Genomic DNA, 24,222 nt, shown 5'->3' with positions numbered 1-24,222 from the left:
AATGTAAGTAAGCATCATATCGAATACGGTCCATCTCTGGACCCCCTCCGGATTTTCCTTAACCTGTCTCTTAATACGGAGAGAAAATGGAATTACTGGAGTAGGCTGCCGTATTTTCATTCCTATCTCAGCTTGAAGTAATTAAATTGCTTTGGAACGGAGATGGCATTGGGGTTTTCTTATGGTTATAATATTCATCACAAAGAGAGCCGACAGCAGGGGAATAGGCACTCACTCTGAATGAAAGGGGACCTCCCCCCACCCTCCTTTACAGGTAAGAGATGCAAAGAAAGAGCAGCTGAAGGATACACAAAAATGGAGGCAAGGGGGAGAAGGGAGGGAGGGACAGTTTCAATTTTCATTTACAGTAATAGAATGTGCCATTTCGCCCCCTGGCAATTACAGGGCACATTTGTTTAGATTAAATGCTGTATTGAGATTTCTGCAGCAGATTGCTTCTCCCTCTCTGCTATCCCCTCACTAAGGAGGAGCAGTTGGAATACTAAAAGAGCTGATAAGAGAGAGAGAGAGTCGGTGTAAACAAACAGAGCTGTAGAAAGGAGGAGGGGGAGGAGGGGTACAGAGGGGTACAGAGGGGTACAGAGGGGACAGAAATGGGAAGATGCTTTGCGTGTGAGAGAGGTGCCCCATGTCGTTCACTTCTAAGAAATTAAAATATAAGACCAAGGTCACGTCATCAAAGACAAGCTCTGGTCTTTTGTGGACAAATTCACAGAAACCTTTCAGCAGGGGATTCTAAAACCTGGTACAATGCCAATAGTTGTTTTGTCCTTGCTTTTATTAAAGAAGGCCAAAATGGATAGAACGTTACCTCCGAGTTCAGACTCTAAACTCGAGTCCACTTTTACATTTGTACATGTATTATGTTCTGTGTTTGCTATCTATTTGTGTATGTTGTATTTTCAGTTTTGTTGAATGTTTTTGGTGGACCCCAGGAAGAGTAGCTGCTGCTTTTGGATGTAGCTAATGGGGAACATTATACATTTTATTCCTAAATGTTACAATTAATGTTTCAAATTAATCAATTAATTAATTAATCAAAGTTAAGCATTTAACATGCATTAGATTTTTATTGGTCTAAATGTTTTAGTTGCCAATAATCACACTTCCAGTTGTATTTTAATTCATAACTGTGCCCTACAGAAATAATGTCCCACATGTTAAATATGATTAAAAAAGGCTATCCAAATGTAAATAGTTTTTTATCAGCAAAATTTAACTCAAAATATAAAATTCAATATTTAACTGAAGTAGTACTGGCTCCTTTGCATCGAAATTAGCCAGTTGAGGTGGTTCGGGCATCTGGTAAGGATGCCCCCAGGACGTCTCCCTAGGGAGGTGTTCCAGGCACGTCCAGCTGGGAGGAGACCTCGGGGTAGGCCCAGGACTAGGTGGAGAGATTATATTTTGACACTGGCCTGGGAACGCCTCCGGATCCCTCAGTCAGAGCTGGCAAATGTGGCTCAGAAAAGGGAAGTTTGGGGTCCCCTGCTGGAGCTGCTGCCCCCGCGACCCGATACCGGATAAGTGGATGAAGATGAGAGAGTATTGCTCAAAATAATTTTTTTTATATTTTTCTCCAAAACATGATTAGTGTAATTCTTATGAACCAAAACAAATAGTAGTATCATTCCATCTATTTTTTAAATGTTCACCTGAGTCATTAGGAACTATTAAGTGGTCATCCATCATTTCCTGTTTCACTGAGGTATGAATATGAGGTGACACATATGCCAAACCTTATTCATCTATCTACATGGGGAAGGTAAAATAACACAAAAATGAAATCAGATAAATTGTTGTTGACCTTCATAAATTAGGCAATGGCCATGAAATAAAGCCTCAAAATAACCCTGACTATCATGGCAAAAAAGTTTAAACTAAATGAAGCTGTGTAGAATGTGCCTTGAAGAGGACCCCTGTGTATTTAGCCCCAACACATAGCGAAGAGGATGGTTCAAGAGGTAAACAAATTATCCAAGGATAACAGTTGAAGAAATGCAGAAGTTAGATTTCACCTCCAAGCCAACAAGCTATTTACTTCATATGAATTTCCAAGCCAACAAGCACCTACAACCCAACAATCTATTTACTTCATATAAAATTACTAAGATTTTTTTTCAGAACTGTATGTATTCATTGATTACAAAGTTGTTTTTGAACAATTTCACCTCAGTTAAAGATTTGATTTCTTTCATATCTTGAGTTTAAGACCAAGCCTATAAAAAAGTATTTTTTTTATCAGTTTATACAGAGTGGGGCAATAATCCTGGATGGCACTTTTCTATAAAATGAATTGGACTTATTGCCCTTTTCTATAAACCGCAATGTTGTTGGTTGATTCTATCCTCCTTTAATCCCATGTATTATTCTTCTAATTCTGATGTTTGGCACCCACTTGGGGGATGCACTGCTGCCAGTTTGCACCATCAGGTAGCGATAGATGCAGTTAAGGAATGAATAGGTAGCAAAGCGCATTTTCATCCATATACCCCTTTGAAGCGCGCAACACAAAGCATTACTGAAAACCGTGGTTTTGGCCACTATCATTCAAAGCAATTCACACTTCAGCAGAGGCAGTGGTTTTAGACCACTGGACTACCCTAATCCTCTAAGATAACCAATGGACCACCCTAATCCTCTAAGATAACCAATGGACCACCCTAATCCTCTAAGATAACGGCTGAACATGGCTGCAGGAAGATTTTGAGCAGGGGGTGCTGATAATGGATGATTGCGTGGCAGAATTTAACAGTTACTAAACGCACTGGGGACTTGTGCCCATCGGCCACAATGAAATAGGTCAACACAAACAGACCACACATGCCCAGTGGCCCAAAATGATGTGCGTCACTCCAACCAACAAACAGACTACTGGAATGTTGTCAGGGGGGTGCTGAGGCTGCGTCAGTGGTGCTGCAATGCCTATGACGCTATAATAACCACTGGACCACCTTAAAAACACTAGGATAATCATTGGACCACCCTAAGATACTAAAGATAACCACTGGACCACCTTAAAAACACTAAGATAACCACTGGACCACCCTAAAATACTAAAGATAACCACTGGACCACCCTAAGATACTAAAGATAACTACTGGACCACCTTAAAAACACTAGGATAATCACTGGATCACCCTAAGATACTAAAGATAACCACTGGACCACCTTAAAAACACTACGATAACCACTGGACCACCCTAAGTTAGTACATATAACCTCTGAACCACCATAAGATACTAAAGATAACCACTGGACCACCTTAAAAACACTAAGATAACCACCGGACCACCCCAAGTTAGTACATATAACCTCTGGACCACCCCAAGATATTAAGATAACCACTGGATAACCCTAAGATACTAAAGATAACCACTGGACAACCATAAGCTACTAATGCACTTGCAGTGCTTTGGCCTTCTTTCCTGCGAGGTGCATAAACTCACCGACTTTGTATAAACTGTGAGATGCTTTTAGTTGCTTCCCAACAATAAAATACATATTTTTTCAGATTCTGTTTATGGAGCCAGAATGACTTCAAACGTGTTCAACACTCATTCCACTCTAACAAGCATTGAGAGACATACAGTCTTTAGTCCTCAGTAGCCTATCTGTCGGAATAGTAGCCCATGTTACCTCAGTTTTCACAGTTTACATTATCAGAAAGTTACATTATAATATCTGATGCAAATCTGGCAACATGTCTCGTTCATCTAAATAAAACTATTGTAGTGTACAGACGCTCTTATAGCTGGTGGGGGAAAAAAACATTCTTATCTTAATTCTTCACCTCAGATAGTTTCTCATTAACAGCCTGACAAGAGAGGGCAGATGAACCGTCATACAGTAAATCCTTTTTTTGGTTACACTTCCAAATAGTCCGTAATATGATTCATTCTCTTATCTCTAGTCAGATTCTCAAACAAAGCAACTGAAATCAAATGAAAAGCAAGTTGTTCATTAATTCATATTTTGTAAATCCTCACTGAGAAATCTATCATGTACACACACACACACACACGTGCACAAACCATTTGACAAACCGTTTTCATTACTTTTCAACAAACTATTCAAAACCCTAACCTAAAAACTCAATAACATATGTTACAAACGTATACTTACAAATTGAATTAAGAATGTGCATAAGCACAGAAAAAATGGCATTCAATCCTACAACTGTTGAGTTGTAGGATCATCACTGACAAATACAGCTTGTTCTCAGACTCAGTGCTTGTGCACGACCATGGCTGTTTGCATGAAACACGCCTAATTAACCCTACAGTATATGGTCAAAATCACTCCTTCAACCCTGTGGGAAATATATTGCCGAAGCATGAAATACAGCACAACAAAAATATTGAAGAACTTCTTTTTCTGAGATTGACATGTATATATATATATATATATATATATATATATATATATATAGTAGGTGCTAGAGCGTAACATGTTGAATGCATGTCATCAATAATAATTTGGCCCGCTCTGTTGTTGCTCACTTGACTAATAAAAGCTAAAAAGGACAGTTAGAACAAATTAAATGTATTTTGCATTGGGGTATATGTTGTTCTTTAAAAGTGTATTTAGCAATCATGTATTATTTTATTTTATCTCTCTGTAATACCAGAAATATTAGCAAGAATATTGCAAAACCATATCTGCTTTCTGCAAACAGGTCCCGTCTGTCTCTAATAATATAACTCTCTGAAATACATTGTACGGTAAATCTTAAATCAAAGAATCAGCCTCCCACTCCATTTCCCATTGACTCAGTCTGTTAAAATAAATCAGCAATGGTCTAACATGAGGCCAGTATAATTAAACAAATTAACACTTCATATGGATTCTTCTCATTACAAATTAACTGACGTGGTTAAATTACAATGGAGAAAAACAATGACTTCGTAACATGATTTAATTCATTTTCAGAAAATGTAACTCACACATTTCTAAAATATATTCTCCACATTCACAAGACTACATTTCAGTGGCAGTTCCCTTATTCCACCACTTGGCACTGTGCGTATGCACGGTCTCTGCGTAGAAAGGACATGTTGTACCTGGGGCAGGGGGATGGACTGGGGATGTAACTTCTGGGCGAAGAGCTCAGTCAGTGTTCTGTTCTGTCTCTCCAGGTCAAACACACGCATCTTGAGCTTAATGCACTCCTCCCGTAGGTCCTGGTATCAACACGCAAACAACAAACATTAGAAAGACTTCCCACTGACATCCACACAGACTAAACTTGTGTAAGATAAGTCTTGATATACCATGGTTTACCTTTTGATTTAGAAGGGCCTGTACAACATGATTGGCCACCTGAAATAAATGTATATGGTATTAGGTCATAAAACTTCAGAAAATTGTTACGCAGCGTGGACATTTGTCTTTGGCTTCACCAAGCAAAAACAGATTTTTAAGATACTAAGAAACTGGGGTCCAGTTTTTTCATTACTAAGACATTGAGGTACATTTGATCTCCATTATAACAGTTAATCATTTATCACTGCTGTAACACACAATGCAAATGTTAAGCATAGGTTGTAAAACTATGAACACTCTCTACAGAAGAAGCAAAATATAGTTGAGTGTACAGGTCAAACAAAATGAAAATGTTTGGTCATAGCTGATACAAACTACTCCCTTTTGAAAGTATACAGAAATTCTTTGTGCAATTGTCAAATCAGCTATCAGCCCTTATTCATGCATAATAGAGATTTATATTTATTGGGGCATTGTGTAATCATGGATTAAATAACATTTATTGAAATAGCAAGATATACGTTTTGGATGCAAGTAGATGATTTTGTGTCATGAACTTTTGAGAATCTTAGTGCATTTTGCTAATAAAATGTGTCTTTTGGGCCATTGAACCTGCATGATAAATGTTTTTAAACAAGAAACCAGCCAAGCCTCGTTCTGCCGGCCCGTGATTATAATGAATGAATGTTGTTGCCCTGGCAGGATTCGATCCGCAATGTCCTATGTGACAGACTGTGTCTTTAATCACTACGCTATTCAAACAGCGGATGTTATTGCACGTGATACGTGTGTAGAGATGTGGTATCTGTTTACTTCCTGCATTGTCAAACCAATTGGTTGAAACTCCACTGTTCTAGTTCCCTATATTAGCTAACATTCAAACCAACAAGAGGTATAACAGGAATGCAACGCTACATTCAACAAGTTAAATTAGGAGATAACTGTAGATGGGTAGCTAATAGCTATTCTGTACCTATAATGAAAACAATGACTCTGAAATGGTACTTTTCGGTGCAGTTCGTCCACAATATAACTGAACAGCTTTACTTTAGGCTTTCTATAATGTAGCTACTGAAGCTCGTAGTCAGCAAACCTAATGCCTTCTTTGTTTAGTCTGTGATGAGGATCAAATCCTGGTAAGATACATGGCTCAGTCAGTCAGTCAGGCACAAAGAGACATTTGCAGTTCTTAACCGGCTACGCTTACGCGGTCCGGCAAAAAGTGTATGCAGAAAACCTCAAGCAGTCAAGAAAAAACGTAAACACCCTCAGGAGGTTCTTGGTAGAACACTTAAAATTATAAAATGGTTCCTCTGTAGAACCTTTCATTTCACCATATCACTTCATGGAACCAAATAACACTACATGGAGGTACTTAGCACTTAACCACTTGGCTTATGTTTTAAAAACTTACAGGGACAGACAGTGTGAGAATGTCAGTATGACCTTCTATGAAAGTACACTGCAGCTGAGCTCTACATATGAAAACTTACCTCATCTAGACACCTTTCATAGGCCTCTCTCTGGCTCTCATTCGCAAGAGCCAGGGCAGAATTCTCAGCCTAAAAAAGAGAGAAAGAATTGAGAATGAAGAGTAAATAGTGAGGCACCAAATCTGTTTGTCTATCTATTATTTGACAACAAAGATCAACCAAATTAGTTTAATCGCAATGCAATCTCAGTGCATTTTAATGTCTACAAATATAAGAGAAAGCTCATTCTGTGGCCAAAAATGAAACATTCACTCAATCTTATCTTAAAATACATTCTGTTTAATTCGGGGCAGAATTTCTAATTGTGAAAGAATAGTAGAAAAAGCAAAAGATAGATCTCGATGCAGGGGTTTGTGTTTTGACACAACTGAAAAGGAAAAACAAATAGTGTCACCACCTTCTTATTTGCCATGATCAAAACTGGGAACATGTCACCGTGGCAACAATGACATTAAAGGTGTGAGTGAGTGGTGGGAATGGATGAACAAGGGAGGGGCAAAATGGATGGACAATGGATGGACAAAGGGAGGGGTATTCTGAAAGACTGAGAGAGGGTTGAACATGGACGAGATGAAGGGGGTTAGTGTTGAAAGAGAGAAAGAACAAAGATGCTGAGTAGAACAACAGGAAATTGAGAGCAGTAGATGGACAGAGAACTTGAGAAAGAAGGAAAAAATGCCTGCATAGAAACACCGGCACCTCAGCCACCCGTGGTTACACATCAAAACAGCCAGACATTGAACGCTCCCGCTACGCGTCACCATAGCTGTGATCTGTCCAAGTTTTCAAGGAACAGCGGAGGGTGAGGAGGGAAAGGAGACCAAACACTTTCCATGCACTATCGAGTCACATCTCAACCAAGCAGGGGAAACCGTTTTCAATCTGCTTGTCTATGAGGTTTTGAAGCAGAAAAGAAATGAAACCGAGGCTGGCTTATGTGGCTCAATGAGTGTCCCTTAATCAAAAATCATTGCCCTCTCGAGTGAAGGACTAAATTTCGTGTGTGTCTGTGTGTGACAGACAGAAAATAGAGGAAGGGCTGTGGAGATGAGGGCGATAGGAAGGAGAGAAAAAGGATGAAGGGAGAGGAGGAACAACAGGCACACAAAGAAACCCAGGGAGAAAGAGGAAACATCACAAAGAGCATTTTAAACAAGAACCCATATAATATAGCAGTTAACCACCAGCAAGCAAATACTGTCAAAACTATGAAAATCATGCAAAACAGGCTTCAAAGCAAACATTATCTACAAACCAAACACACAGGTTCACTCCAGGGCACTGAAATAATTTGGAGAGAAAGAGTGGGCAAGCCAGTTCAACTCAAGGCAGATCAATGCAATGATTGTTTCACTTTTGGACCGTAGTAAGCCTACCTCCTAAAGAGATGAACAGATTTACATTGTGCTATGTATAATCTTATGGAAATTGGGTTATGCCTCTTATTTACCTCTCATCCATACCGATGACAAAGATACTAGCCAGAGACCCTCCAGTAGGTCAAATATACTAACCAGAGACCCTCCAGTAGGTCAAATATACTAACCAGAGACCCTCCAGCAGACAAAGATACTAACCAGAGACCCTCCAGCAGACAAAGATACTAACCAGAGACCCTCCAGCATACAAAGACACTACCCAGAGACCCTCCAGCAGACAAAGATACTACCCAGAGACCCTCTGGCAGTCAAAGATACTACCCAAAGACCTTCCAGCAGACAAAGATACTACCCAGAGACTCTCTGGCAGTAAACGATACTACCCAGAGACCCTCCAGCAGACAAAGATATTACCCAAAGACCCTCCAGCAGACAAAGATACTACCCAGAGACCCTCCAGCAGACACAGATACTACCCAGAGACCCTCCAGCAGACACAGCCGTGTTCACATGTCAATGTGCTGCTGAGGTAAGGGTAACAGTGTGACTTTCTATTCAATTGAAACTTTGGGTAAAACTGTTTCTGAAGCTAAATCCTTGTAGTGTGTATTTAAACATGCCCATCTGTGCGTTGTTTTCCTAATGGCACGTCTAAAAGTCCATCTGTCACTCTACCCAATCAGACAGAAAGGGGTTAAAATACTCCGAATTTTGTCCTCTATACAAAGTGTAGTCTAGCCGACAGGAAAAAGATAGGATCATCATCTGATTTTGCAACACCTTTGCTGAGGAGATTTAAACGGTAAAAGTGATGGCACACTGTCAGTGCGGCTTGATTATGAAACACTAAATGCTGTTTCTGAGATGGAGAAGAAGCGTTTTAAAGCACTTTCTGTCCCACTTCACATTCTGCCACTCATGAGACAAGGTCAAGAAGAGCTGGGTGACTTCAAGGTGTTGTGAAGACTTTTAAAGTGCAGCAGGGGTCCACTGTGCCACTTTGGAAGACACTTAAGGCTCTAATGGCAGAGCTTTTTAGACTAATCGATAAAGTAAAGGCCTAAAAGTAGGTGCAGGTTACTCAGTCATGTGATATTTCTCCTAGTGCTAAGCTGAGAGAAGGGAGCATGTCATGTGATATCTGTCCTAGTGCTAAGTTGAGAGGGGGGAGCATGTCATGTGATATCTGTCCTAGTGCTAAGTTGAGAGGGGGGAGCATGTCATGTGATATCTGTCCTTGTACTATGTTGAGAGGGGGGAGCACCTCATGTGATATATGTCCTTGTACTAAGTTGAGAGGGGGGAGCATGTCATGTGATATCTGTCCTAGTGCTAAGTTGAGAGGGGGGAGCACCTCATGTGATATCTGTCCTAGTGCTAAGTTGAGAGGGGGGAGCATGTCATGTGATATCTGTCCTAGTGCTAAGTTGAGAGGGGGGAGCATGTCATGTGATATCTGTCCTTGTACTAAGTTGAGAGGGGGGAGCATGTCATGTGATATCTGTCCTTGTACTATGTTGAGAGGGGGGAGCACCTCATGTGATATCTGTCCTTGTACTATGTTGAGAGGGGGGAGCACCTCATGTGATATCTGTCCTTGTACTATGTTGAGAGGGGGGAGCACGTCATGTGATATCTGTCCTTGTACTAAGTTGAGAGGGGGGAGCACCTCATGTGATATCTGTCCTTGTACTAAGTTGAGAGGGGGGAGCACCTCATGTGATATCTGTTCTTGTACTATGTTGAGAGGGGGGAGCACCTCATGTGATATCTGTCCTTGTACTAAGTTGAGAGGGGGGAGCACGTCATGTGATATCTGTCCTTGTACTAAGTTGAGAGGGGGGAGCACGTCATGTGATATCTGTCCTTGTACTAAGTTGAGAGGGGGGAGCACGTCATGTGATATCTGTCCTTGTACTAAGTTGAGAGGGGGGAGCACGTCATGTGATATATGTCCTTGTACTAAGTTGAGAGGGGGGAGCACGTCATGTGATATATGTCCTTGTACTAAGTTGAGAGGGGGGAGCATGTCATGCAACCAAGCTAGTGTACAGTGTATCAATAAACAACCATTTCAAAACCCACCAAGAGTGACAAAATGGTTAATTAGCAAAATGCAGTGAGGGATCCATGAGAAATTAGAAAAACAATCCTTTAACATTATTTAGTAGACACTTAATGACATATTGATTCTCAGCTGACTGCTATAGCCTCCCCACCTATCAGTACAAACAAAAGTGTCCCTTTTATTAGACTCTTATTTTATTGGAAGAGGGAGACACCTAGTGGCCAGTGATCCTTCCAGTTTAAATTCCCACCTGAAAGACAGCACCTTACGCAGGGTGATACAGTGGGGAGAACCAGTATTTGAAACACTTTTGCAGGTTTTCCCACTTACAAAGCATGTAGAGGTCTGTAATTTTTATCATAGGTACTCTTCAACTGTGAGTGACGGAATCTAAAACAAAAATCCAGAAAATCACACTGTATGATTTTTAAGTAATTAATTTGCATTTTATTGCATGACAAGTATTTGATACATCAGAAAAGCAGAACTTAATATTTGGCACAGAAACCTTTGTTTGCAATTACAGAGATCATACGTTTCCTGTAGTTCTTGACCAGGTTTGCACACACTGAAGCAGGGATTTTGGCCCACTCCTCCAAACAGACCTTCTCCAGATCCTTCAGATTTCGGGGCTGTCGCTGGGCAATACAGACTTTCAGCTCCCTCCAAAGATTTTCTATTGGGTTCAGGTCTGGAGACTGGCTAGGCCACTCCAGGACCTTGAGATGCTTCTCACCGAGCCACTCCTTAGTTGCCCTGGCTATGTGTTTCGGGTCGTTGTCATGCTGGAAAACCCAGCCACGACCCATCTTCAATGCTCTTACTGAGGGAAAGAGGTTGTTGGCCAAGATCTGGCGATACATGGCCCCATCCATCCTCCCCTCAATACGGTGCAGTCGTCCTGTCCCCTTTGCAGCAGAAAAGCATCCCCAAAGAATAATGTTTCCACCTCCATGCTTCACGGTTGGGATGGTGTTCTTGGGGTTGTACTCATCCTTCTTCTTCCTCCAAACACGGCGAGTGGAGTTTAAACCAAAAAGCTCTATTTTTGTCTCATCAGACCACATGACCTTCTCCCATTCCTCCTCTGGATCATCCAGATGGTCATTGGCAAACTTCAGACGGGCCTGGACATGCGCTGGCTTGAGAAAGGGGACCTTGCGTGCGCTGCAGGATTTTAATCCTTGACGGCGTAGTGTGTTACTAATGGTTTGCTTTGAGACTGTGGTCCCAGCTCTCTTCAGGTCATTGACCAGGTCCTGCCGTGTAGTTCTGGGCTGATCCCTCACCTTCCTCATGATCATTGATGCCCCACGAGGTGAGATCTTGCATGGAGCCCCAGAACGAGGGAGATTGACCGTCATGTTGAACTTCTTCCATTTTCTAATCATTGCGCCAACAGTTGTTGCCTTCTCATCAAGCTGCTTGCCTATTGTCCTCTAGCCCATTCCAGCCTTGTGCAGGTCTACAATTTTATCCCTGATGTCCTTACACAGCACTCTGGTCTTGGCCATTGTGGAGAGGTTGGAGTCTGTTTGATTGAGTGTGTGGACCGGTGTCTTTTATACAGGTGACAAGTTCAAACAGGTGCAGTTAATACAGGTAATGAGTGGAGAACAGGAGGGCTTCTTAAAGAAAAACTAACAGGTCTGTGAGAGCCGGAATTCTTACTGGTTGGTAGGTGATCAAATACTTATGTCATGCAATAAAATGCAAATAAATTATTTAAAAATCATACAATGTGACTTTCTGGGTTTTTGTTTTAGATTCCGTCTCTCACAATTGAAGTGTACCTATGATAAAAATTACAGACCTCTACATGCTTTATAAGTAGGAAAACCTGCAAAATCGGCAGTGTATCAAATATTTGTTCTCCCCACTGTATCTCTGTCCCATGAATGATTACACAGTACTAGTGATGGTGTTCATTGTAAATATCGCTGCTGCTCCAGCACTCTGCTTTGGAGCATCAAAAAATGAGTTTGTTTGGAGTTTGGTAGGTGCAACTCAGAGACAAAGCAACCAAACGCATCAGTTAAACTAAGTAAACTAAGTTGTTCCTATTGATTGCTTTGGCTGATGCAGCTCTCAGTTGGAACACTGGTGAAGAAGACTCTAAAATCTGTGGGTGTCGAGTAATGTTTGGGTGGGGCAAGGTGCCAGACTAACCAGGCTAACAGGAGCCCTGTGTTCCTCCTCCCTGTTATCCCCCTACCTGGACCTCACCTCCAGCTCCCTGAGCCTCTCCATGAGCTCCCTGCTCCTCTGCGGCTCCAGGTACGGCTCCACATCGCCCTCTTCTGACTCGAAAGGGTCATCACACTCCCTCAGCTCTGAATCCTCAGACTCCATCCCCACCTGCCGTCCAGAAAGAATGTCAGGGCCACGGTTAGTTTTGGTGTGTGCCAGGGGCATCGAACTTATCATCCAAGATCCAAGGCTTTCTGGTCTTCCGTTCAGAGTCGTGTGTGAGGGGTGTAGGGTAAAGCTGCACCGAGGGGAAATGTCACCTTGTGGACATGGATACCATAGTGAAAGTGAGAGGTTGTGGACATGGATACCATAGTGAAAATGAGAGGTTGTGGACATGGATATCATAGTGAAAGTGAGAGGTTGTGGACATGGATATCATAGTGAAAGTGAGAGGTTGTGGACATGGATACCATAGTAAAAGTGAGAGGTTGTGGACATGGTTACCATAGTAAAAGTGAGAGGTTGTGGACATGGTTACCATAGTAAAAGTGAGAGGTTGTGGACATGGCTAACATAGTAAAAGTGAGAGGTTGTGGACATGGTTACCCTAGTAAAAGTGAGAGGTTGCGGACACGGTTACCATTGTAAAAGTGAGAGGTTGCGGACACGGTTACCATTGTAAAAGTGAGAGGTTATGGACACGGTTACCATTGTAAAAGTGAGAGGTTATGGACACGGTTACCATTGTAAAAGTGAGAGGTTGCGGACACGGTTACCATTGTAAAAGTGAGAGGTTATGGACACGGTTACCATTGTAAAAGTGAGAGGTTGTGGACACGGTTACCATAGTAAAAGTGAGAGGTTGTGGACATGGTTACCATAGTAAAAGTGAGAGGTTATGGACATGGTTACCATAGTAAAAGTGAGAGTTTTTGGACATGGTTACCATAGTAAAAGTGAGTGTTTGTGGACCCGGTTACCCTAGTAATCCAGAGAGGTTGTGGACGTGGTTGGTAATGTCAGAGCAACATCATCCTTTTGGGATTCTCTAAAAGTTTTACTCTCGTCTCAGGGAGAAATAAAGAGGCTTTTGTGTTTTCACTCATATTTCTCTACTCTGCTTTAGGTCACAGGATTAACTAATGTAAAGGAAGAATCATACAAATCTGTACATACTGTTTTATTTTTAACATCCCTGAGCAGAGATGTAATGTATAACATGATCACATGAATGAAGAAAGGGACGTTCTCTAGAAATTCCAGTTTGAAACTTGCATTGCCTGTTTTCATTAACATACCAGACTCATTTTTTTCATCAAAGTCCATGTTAATGGAAAGTCTGCTGTGATTTATAACCATTGATAAGGAAATATTCACTAGAAAGAACATTGGGCTTCAGTCTGAGATATGTAAGAAATGGTAGGCCTGAAAACAAATGATACTCACATATTTATATGGAACAGAGGAAATCTCCTTTGATTTCCAAACACTTCCTTTTGAGTCTAGTCCTACCTCTAAATTTAGGCCCTACATTTTAAAATGGGAACCATGTCTTTTCTCCTCTCCCTAGTTTCCCAGGCACACCCCCTCAGGCCACAAACCAACCACTGTATTGTATCGTGAGGACGGCGGGTAGACAGGCCAGTAAATTAAACCACATTCGCCCCAAATCTAACCCCCTTTTGTTGGCCATCCAAAACAACCTATTGACCCCTTTCGGTATGGACCAATGGCTCTGAAGAATGGACTACGTGCTAAAGACTGCCATCTTCTGGTCGGAATGAATTTGTCTTTATTGATGGTAAAGCCTGCAATAAAATGAACAGGGCTTATGAGTGTTGTTATGCAAGTGTTGTTATACAAAGCCTTATTACCACAGACTTTTGAATGCCTTAATTACTAAATGTCACCAAAAAGCACAACAACGATAGTGAACAGAAGATTTAAACAGGGTATGAAATCACTGAGCAGGTAAGAGAAGCTCTCTCAAATTAAACAGAGGCGCAGCTTTAGAAAACACTTTGGAGACAGTGCCGGTCAAATCAGGGCAAGAGTTCTGGGGGCAAATCAGGGCTACGTTTATGAGAGACTGCCATGATTAATTACACAAGTCTTCACAAGATGGCGTTTCACAGTGGCCACATCCATCCATTCTTAATGTGACCTATAATGTGAACAACTCAATTGAAAAACAAACTGAAATCTTTAAGGGGGAAAAATGAAAAATAAAAACCTTACAATAACCTGGTTGCACAAGTGTGCACACTCTCTTATAACTGGCGATGTTGCTGGGTTCAGAATTAACCAATCACATTCAAACTCATGTTAAATATCATTTAAAGTGATTCTGATTAATCACAAATAAAGTTCAGCTGTTCTAGTAGGATTTTCCTGACATTTTCTTAGTTGCATCTCAGAGCAAAAGCCATGGTCCACAGAGAGCTTCCAAAGCATCAGAGGGATCTCATTGTTGAAAGATATCAGTCAGGAGAAGGGTATAAAATAATTTCCAAAGCATAAGATATACCATGGAACACAGTGAAGACAGTCATCACAAGTGGAGAAAATATGGCACAACAGAGACATTACCAAGAACTGGACATCCCTCCAAAATGTATGTAAAGATGAGGAGAAAACTGGTCAGGGAGGGTTCCAAGAGGCCTACTGCAACATCAAAGGAACTGCAGGAATTTCTTGCAAGTACTGACTGTGTGCTACATGTGACAACAATCTCCTGTATTCTTCATATGAATGGGTTATGGGGTAGGGTGGCAAGATGGAAGCCTTTTCTTACAAAGAAAAACATCCATGCCCGGCAGAAGTTTGCAAAAACAAACATCAAGTCCCCCAAAAGCATGTGGGAAAATGTGTTATGGTCTGATGAAACCAAGGTTGAACTTTTTGGCCATAATTATAAAAAGTTATGTTTGGCGCAAAAACAACACTGCACATCACCCAAAGAACACCATACCCACAGTGAAGCATGGTGGTGACAGCATCATGCTTTGGGGTTGTTTTTCTTCAGCTAGAACCTGGGCCTTAGTCCGGGTGGAGGGAATTATGAACCGTTCCAAATACCAGGCAATTTTGGCACAGAAACTTCAGGCATCCATTAAAAAGCTGAAGCTGAAGAGGAAGTTCACCTTTCAGCACGACAACAACCCAAAGCACACATCCAAATCAACAAAAACATGGCTTCACCAGAAAAAGAATAACGTTTTGGCATGGCCCAGCCAAACCCCAGACCTGAATGTATTTGAACATTTGTGGGGAGATCTGAAAAGGGCTGTGCACCGGAGATGTCCTCAAAATCTGACAGATTTGGAGCACTTTTGCAAAGAAGAGTGGGCAAATATTGCGACGTCAAGATGTGGCATGCTAATAGATTCTTACCCAAAAATACTGAGTGCTGTAATAAAATCAAAAGGTGCTTCAACAAAGTATTAGTTTAAGGGTGTGCACAATTATGCAACCAGGTTATTGTGTTTGTTTGTTTTTTCCTCAAAGATTTCAGTTTGTTTTTCAATTGAATTGTTCACGTTATAGGTCACATTAAAGGTGGAAACAGTTCTGACATGACTTATCTTTGTCTCATTCTTTTACATCACAAGAACCTGGCATTTTAACCGGGGTGTGTAGACTTTTTGTATCCACTGTATAAATACACTTTTCTATTTACATTTGCAACACAATTGTATTGCACCAACAAAAATAGTGATGGGTGGAAAACAGCACCTTGGCCAGTCCCAATATTATCTGTTGCTTTGGGCCTTGGGGCCAGATAGCTGGCTAACTTGGTTAAGTTTATTGTCTATTTAATTATATTAATCAAGTGAGGTTTGATTTCAACAGAACTACACGTGACCACAGTTACATGGATTACTGAATCAATCCTAAGAATACAGAAAATGACTGGAGTTTCTGTTCATTGTCTACAGGATACTATCCCAAACACAAAACACAACATTTTTATTTGAGATGTCAATTTAGAAGCAAATTGATATGTGGAATAGTTTTAACGAATGCGTAATCTTTTTTTAAAGTGTAAATAATTGTAAGCAACCTTTTAAATGATGTTGCAGTCATTTATGCTCTTACCACAGAGGGTACATTAATCTTAACATAGCTAGGTGGGACAACCACACAACCTAGTAACAGTACATATACTTTATTCAATGGAGTACCTTTCAGCACAGTCAGTGCCAGAGTTCGGCAAGAACCTGACGTTACTTCATTCCTGTGATAATGCCTAACATTATACCCGGGGTGAAAACACGTTGCTCAACTTATTGGCACAAAATATTTGAAGGAAGAAAAACATAACAATAAGCACAGGACTACCATCCATCAGAATAGACACAGTCAGAAAGACTCAACAGTGCATGTGTGTGTGACATTTGTGTAAGAGAGGGGTACCCACCTGAGAGGATGGCACAATGTGCAGGAAAGTAAAAGGTCAATAATCACACCCTTGAGCCACACTCCGCAATCTACCTGAGAAACACATACAAAAAAATATTATTCTCACAGTAAGTCACAGTTAACACTATTTCCTAAAAACAACATTGTAATCCCCCAAAAGCTTAAGCATGGCATTAACAAAAAAGTCACACAAAAGCTAAACATCCTTACACTACATTTTAAGCTATCCTCATTGAGTGTTTGCCAAACCATAAAGCTAGAAACCCAAGAGATGGGTTTTTATGAGTGAACAGATTGTCGTGACCTGTTAGTACAGCTGAAATGGTCAATCGAGTCAAGAAAATGCAATGCTTCTCAATATCATGAACCTTGTAAAAAGCAGTACCTAACTAATTCAAATCTCCGAGTTTGCTTTTAACCTGCAGGGCAAAATTCCAAGTGATAAGTAAACTAATGGTTATGCGGGTGTGGTAAGTTAGAGATTTAGTTTGAGATTTGATTGGGAGTGTATCAGATGTTTAGGCTTAGGTGTTGGCCCAATGGAATGTACAGCGTTCACTCGTCAGCAAAGAAGAATTTGTAGCAATAAAGCATTGCCAAATATGGTATTATGTTACCTATTGTGAGTGAAAAGCTGATTCATCAGCAATGAAAGCTGATAGACTAGTGTGAAAGGAAAAAGCAAGGAAAAAGCAAGAATCGAAGGAAAACCTGAAAAAATATGCATGTCACACATTTATTTCGACACCCACTCTTGTTCCTTTCAAGGTTTGTTCCATATAATTTCTGACAGACAGTTCCCAGTCAGCCCCCCTCCCCCCCCGGACTCATATTAACCCCATCAGGGGCCAAAATATGATTACCACCCCCACAATAATTAAGATTAGGATTTGAGACCCTGTGTTTATCCACCCAGGGTATCCCTGCCTACAGAGCCTGTCTATCCAAACAGGGTATCCCTGAGGATTGGACGTGTGTCAACACCACCACAACAGGTGCTTCAGAAGAAACTCTCATAACTTCTGTCAGTCTTGACCTCAGCTGCTGTGCCTTGACAGACATTACTATGAATGCCCCCTCTAAGGTCATGTTTTAGGTAGCCCTGTACTTGTGTTACTGCGGTGCTCTCTCTACTACCACTGTCCAGAGATAATTATTACATCTGGAAAGGGCTTAAGTGTAATGATTCCTAAAGTATTTGATACACTGCCGATTCTGCAGGTTTTCCCACTTACAAAGCATGTAGAAGTCTGTAATTTTTATCATAGGTACTCTTCAACTGTGAGTGACGGAATCTAAAACAAAAACCCAGAAAATCACATTGTATGATTTTTAAGTAATTAATTTGCATTTTATTGCATAACATAAGTATTTGATACATCAGAAAAGCAGAACTTAATATTTGGTACAGAAACCTTTGTTTGCAATTACAGAGATCATATGTTTCCTGTAGTTCTTGACCAGGAATGCACACATTGCAGCAGAGATTTTGGCCCACTCCTCCATACAGACCTTCTCCAGATCCTTCAGGTTTCGGGGCTGTCGCTGGGCAATACGGACTTTCAGCTCCCTCCAAAGATTTTCTATTGGGTTCAGGTCTGGAGACTGGCTAGGCCACTCCAGGACCTTGAGATGCTTCTTACGGAGCCACTCCTTACTTGCTCCGGCCGTGTGTTTCGGGTCGTTGTCATGCTGGAAAACCCAGCCACGACCCATGTGCAATGCTCTTACTGAGGGAAGGAGGTTGTTGTCCATGATCTCGCGATACATGGCCCCATCCATCCTCCCCTCAATACGGTGCAGTTGACCTGTCCCCTTTGTGGTTTTAAACCAAAAAAGCTCTATTTTTGTCTCATCAGACCACATGACCCATTCCTCCTCTGGATCATCCAGATGGTCATTGGCAAACTTCAGACGGGCCTGGACATGCGCTGGCTTGAGAAGGGGGACCTTGCGTGCGCTGCAGGATTTTAATCCATGACGGCGTAGTGTGTTACTAATGGTTTTCTTTGAGACTGTGGTCCCAGCTCTCTTCAGGTCATTGACCAGGTCCTACCGTGAAGTTCTGGGCTGATCCCTCACCTTCCTCATGATCATTGATGCCCCACGAGGTGAGATCTGGCATGGAGCCCCAGACCGAGGGAGATTGACCGTCATCTTGAACTTCTTCCATTTTCTAATAATTGCACCAACAGTTGTTGCCTTCTCACCAAGCTGCTTGCCTATTGTCCTGTAGCCCATTCCAGCCTTGTGCAGGTCTACAATTTTATCCCTGATGTCCTTACACAGCTCTCTGGTCTTGGCCATTGTGGAGAGGTTGGTGTTGGTGTCGTTGTGGAGAGGTTGGTGTCAGGCAACGAGTTCAAACAGGTGCAGTTAATACAGGTAATGAGTGGAGAACAGGAGCGTCTCTTAAAGAAAAACTAACAGGTCTGTGAGAGCTGGAATTCTTACTGGTTGGTAGGTGATCAAATACTGGTGGTTGGATTGATTTCCTGCCTGTTGGGCCCTGTCCGGGGCCTCCCCCGGGTAGGGCCACAGTGTCACCGGACCCCCCCGTCTCAGTTTCCACGCTGCTATATTATTGTGCTGGGGGACATGAGGGATGTACTACTAACTTTTCTCAGTTTCCTCCAGTTTTAAATTTTAGAAGGAGATGAGGTCCTGGTCCACACCTGCGGATTACCTGGTTTGGGGGGCCCGTTGCTGTCCCTGTTCTTGTCCACCTGGTCATACTTCTGACCTAGTCTAAAATCAAATAGACTCTGGATTTAGCCCAGAGAAATGTATTTATTATTCCAATTGGACTCTTAATATCTCACCCGGCACAGCCAGAAGAGGACTGGTCACCCCTCTGAGCCTGGGTCCTCTCTAGGTTTCTTCCTAAAATTCGACCTCCTTAAGGAGTTTTTCCTAGCCACTGAAATTCAACACTACTGTTGTTTGCTCCTTGGGGTTTAAGGCCGGGTGTCTCTGTAAAGCAATTTGTGACAACTGCTGTTGTAAAAAGCGCTTTATAAATACATTTTGATTGATTGATTGATTGACTTATGTCATGCAATAAAATGCAAATTCATTACTTAAAAATCATACAATGTGATTTTCAGGATTTTTGTTTGAAATTCCTTCTCTCACAGTTGAAGTATACCTATGATAAAAATTACAGCCCTCTACATGCTTTGCAAGTAGGAAAATCAGCAAAATCGGCAGTGTATCAAATACTTGTTCTCCCCACTGTATGTACCAAGACAATACCGTGAAGTTAATCAATTTGAACATGGTTTTCATGTCTATAAGAGTTATCATCCAGTACTATTAATGAACCACACCCATGTAAGGGGAATCACTTTTTTAAGGAAAGAACAAATTATACAGTAAAACAAATGTTTTGTTTTATCAGCCGTGACGTCTTCATTAAAAACAAATAAACATAATACTACCTACCTACCTATAGCCCATATACCGTAATCTAATCATTAATCTACAAGGTCAAGTCTACAGTGGGCCCTACCTATAGCCCATATACAGTAATCTAGCAGGTCCTATAATCTAGCAGGTCCTATAATGTAATCTGATCAACAAAGAACTTATTTAGACCAATGTGCATCATTTAAATAACATTTACATAATACACCGATCAGCCATAACATTATGACCAGGTGAAGTGAATAACACTGATAATCTTGTTATCATGGCACCTGTCAGTGGGTGGGATATTTGGCAGCAAATTAACATTTTGTCCTCAAAGTTGATGTGTTAGAAGCAGGAAAAATGGGCAAGCATATCTGCGGATCTGAGCAACTTTGACAAATTGTGATGGCAAGATGACTGGGTCAGAGCATCTCCAAAACTGTAGCCCTTGTGGTGTGTTTCCGATCTGCCGTGGTCAGTACCTATCAAAAGTGGTCCAAGGAAGGAAATGTGGTGAACCGGCGACAGGGTCATGGGTGGCCAATGCTCATTGATGCACATGGGGTGTGAAGGCTGGCCCGTGTGGTCCGATCCAACAGATGAGCTACTGTATCTCAAATTGCCGAAAAAGTTAATGGTGGTACTGATAGAGAGGTGTCCGAACACACAGTGCATCGCAGTTTATTGTATAAGTGGCTGCATAGCCGCAGACCAGTCAGGGTGACCCCTGTCCACTCCCAAAAGCACCAACAATGGGCACGTGAGCATCAGAACTAGACCACGGAACAATGGAAGAAGGTGGCCTGGTCTGATGAATCGCGTTTCCTTTAACATCACGTGGATGACCGGTTGCGTGTGCGTCGCTTACCTGGAGAACACATGGCACCCGGATGCACTTTGGGAAGAAGGCAAGCCGGCTGAGGCAGTGTGATGCTTTGGCCAATGTTCTGCTGGGAAACCTTGGGTCCTGCCCCTCATGTGGATGTTACTTTGACATGTACCACCTACCTGAGCATTGTTGCAGACCATGTGCACCGTTTCATGGCAACGGTATTCCCTGATGGCATTGGCCTCTTTCAGCAGGATAATTGGCCCTGCCACAAAGCAAAAATGGTTCAGGAATGGTTTGAGGAACACAACAACGAGTTCAAGGTGTTGACTTGGCCTCCAAATTCCCCAGATCTCAATCCAATCGAGCATCAGTGGGAAGTGCTGGACAAACAGGTCCGATCCATGAGAGGCCCCACCTCGCAACTTACAGGACTTAAAGGAACTGCTGCTAACGTCTTCGTGACAAATACCACAGCACACCTTCAGAGGTCTAGTGGAGTCCATGCCTCTACGGGTCAGGGCTGTTTTGGCGGCAAAAGGGGGACCTACACAATATTATGCAGGTGGTCGTAATGTTATGGCTGATTGGCGTATGTAAATACTATTTTCTATTCACACTTTATAACGAGAATGTCTCCCTGAGCACAGCGCTTTGGCCTCCTGACCTGGGAGGACTAGAAACTCACTAAGTTGTTTTCCTGGTAACTAACATGGAGCTTCACATTGAACAACTGCTATTGCTGGTGAGGTGCCAGTGCAAGATTTTTAGTTGCTTCAAAATATTTTTTTGCGGATTCTGTTTCTACGTGGAGCAGGACCAGACTTCAGACATCACCGCTCATTCCGCTCCAACCCACAATGAGTGAGACATCGTCATGAGAAACCATGGGATTTTCACCCACAATAGTGAGCCCTATGTATAGACAATCTAGTCTCTGATCTACAATGTAAAGTTGACAACCAAAAAATCTAACCTCTGACTTACAAGGTAAGGTCTATAGTGTTTCTGTATCTTGCAAAATACAGACAGCAATTACAAGGGCTGGGCCTCACATGCCAGGTTTCCAGGCTCTCCGACACGCATGGCTGGTGAACAACACTACGTATGAGCTGATTTAAATGCTGGGACCTCATGAATCACTGCAATGGTAATATACCCTCAGGTGTCAGCAGACACTGCAAGAGAATGAGGACCAGACCTACGAGGCTTGCCTTCACCAGCAGCCTCCACAGAGCTGGGCTAGACAATCCGAAACCGCTCTGTGTCACCACCACGCACCTGGAGGCTGGTAAAGGGGGGTAAGGCGGCAGGAGGCGGGACATTCTTTAAGCGTTAGTTTCAGGGAGGGTAATTCCACTATTGTCTGGCATCACAGATGGAGGCTCTGTGGGTTTGCAGCCTTTCAGAAGCAGTCGGTGTGTAGAGTCGCCAAAACAAAAAAGACAGAGAGGAAGAGAAAGATGACACAGAGACAGTTGGAGAAAGGTGACAAGAGTGAAGTGGAAAACAGAAAACGGTTTAGAAGGAGAACATTAACAGGGGACAAGACAAGGAGAAGAAAGAATGAGACGATGAACGGACAATATAAACGGAGTTCGAGGTGGGGGTTGTGGGGTTGGTGAGATAGATTTCTACCAGTCTGAATGCAATCCAAAATAATTCTACCCTCTGGGGCATTTGTAATTTCTTGCCAAGAGCCCCCCCTAAACCGGCTCAGGATCTCCTCTCCCCAAAGACAGGGTTAGGGTACGATCACAGAAACAGGAATATCAATCCACACGCACAAGCATGAGAACTCCCATTCCACCATAATTAGCGCATCAAAACAACTCAAATATATGCAAACGTTAATGAATCAAGTGCTGGGCGGGTAGAAAGGGAGGGGGGGTCATGCCTGAGAAAAGAACAATCTAGCGCTTATAGTGGTAAAAATAGAGCAGATTAAACAGTCAACCAGCCAAACATAAATACATTTGATCCGAAGGTCCTTTGAACATGGCGGGGCAGGAATACTGCACATTCTCCGAAACACATGACAATCAGGACAGAGCAGAGCTGAGCCGAAATAGTACATATACAGGGAAAAGCCACGCAATCACTACTGCAGTAAAATGGCTTTGTCAGTTTGCTAGTAGTCACAGGTTGAATGGCAAAGTTTGCGTAACATGTACACTAAATTATTCCCATCGTTAAACAAAATACAGAGGCCAACATTAATAGAGAATTACAAGGCCTTATCAAAGGCCCATCAGACATCACTCATAAACCCTATGTTTCCCTCTGTTTTGCCAACTCTGCAGTTGGGCACATGAACAGACAACCCCAAGACCATGTTTCTCACAGACCTCAGCCAGATACAGATTACACTCAATAAGCATTCCAAATGCCTCCCTATTCCCTACACATTACATTTCCTTTGACCGGGCCCATAGGGACTATGAATAGTGTCCCATTTGGGACGCATTCTAAAACCAGTTAGCCAGGTCTAAAGTTTCACCATCTCGATCAACTTTACCTTAAAAAAAATAAAAAGAGTTTGATCTCCTCTGAGAGTCACAGCCTCTCTCTGACTTAGCACTGTGACATTGCAGTAGTCAGCAAAGTCACCAGCCAGAGCGTAGCAGAAAAGAACTTTAGGCTGGGCTGCTGAGGAGCTATAAAACCCCCGATGGTCATTAAGAAGACAGATAACCTCATATACCTCAAACTGGCTTCTCGACAGAAAAAGCATCTGTCTGCACTTTGGTGGAATACTCATTGAGTTCTGGCTTCACAGAAAAACTATATTAAAATATGAAACATTTTACAGGCTTTGTAAGAGCCTGGTAAATTCTAAATGTTCATCCTGGGATCAATTTGAGCCATCCCTTTTCTGTGAGTGTTGGTTGGCCATTTGTTAAGGCACATGACCAAGTATGCTGGCATGAACCAAAAAGCAATCTGACAAAACTCAGTCATAAATGGATCATCAAAGGTATGGTTATGATGAGACGTCTAGCTCTGAGACAACACCCAACTACATGGTATAAATACATGGCATGTACTGTACCACACTGGCCAGCCATCTGGCATGAATACTGGAAGCTTAGAGGACTCATGAAAAAGAGCAAATTCTGTGGATTTGGCATCGCATGCATT

General features: G+C 42.1%; 1 protein-coding gene across 11 annotated transcripts in view; it reads right to left on the bottom strand.

Annotated features, from left to right (window-relative positions):
• The window catches only part of LOC105016953 (nck-associated protein 5-like), a 70,328-nt gene that overhangs the window by 14,277 nt on the left and 31,829 nt on the right, over positions 1–24,222 (bottom strand). For 9 of the 11 annotated variants that reach the window (XM_013138268.4, XM_034287284.1, XM_029114060.2 and 6 more), the window contains 5 exons: positions 16,840–16,913; positions 12,453–12,584; positions 6,780–6,848; positions 5,305–5,343; positions 5,085–5,204 (listed from right to left, as the gene is read on the bottom strand). In XM_013138268.4, coding sequence (XP_012993722.4) covers positions 5,085–5,204; positions 5,305–5,343; positions 6,780–6,848; positions 12,453–12,578 — 354 coding nt within the window. In that variant the 5' untranslated portion in view covers positions 12,579–12,584; positions 16,840–16,913. The remainder of the gene's footprint in view (positions 1–5,084; positions 5,205–5,304; positions 5,344–6,779; positions 6,849–12,452; positions 12,585–16,839; positions 16,914–24,222) is intronic. The other 2 variants (XM_029114056.2, XM_029114058.2) reach the window with 1 other exon arrangement.

This window comes from Esox lucius, chromosome 17 (assembly GCF_011004845.1).
Source record: "Esox lucius isolate fEsoLuc1 chromosome 17, fEsoLuc1.pri, whole genome shotgun sequence".
Lineage (NCBI taxonomy): Eukaryota > Metazoa > Chordata > Actinopteri > Esociformes > Esocidae > Esox > Esox lucius.
This window is presented reverse-complemented; position numbering and strand designations above follow the sequence as displayed.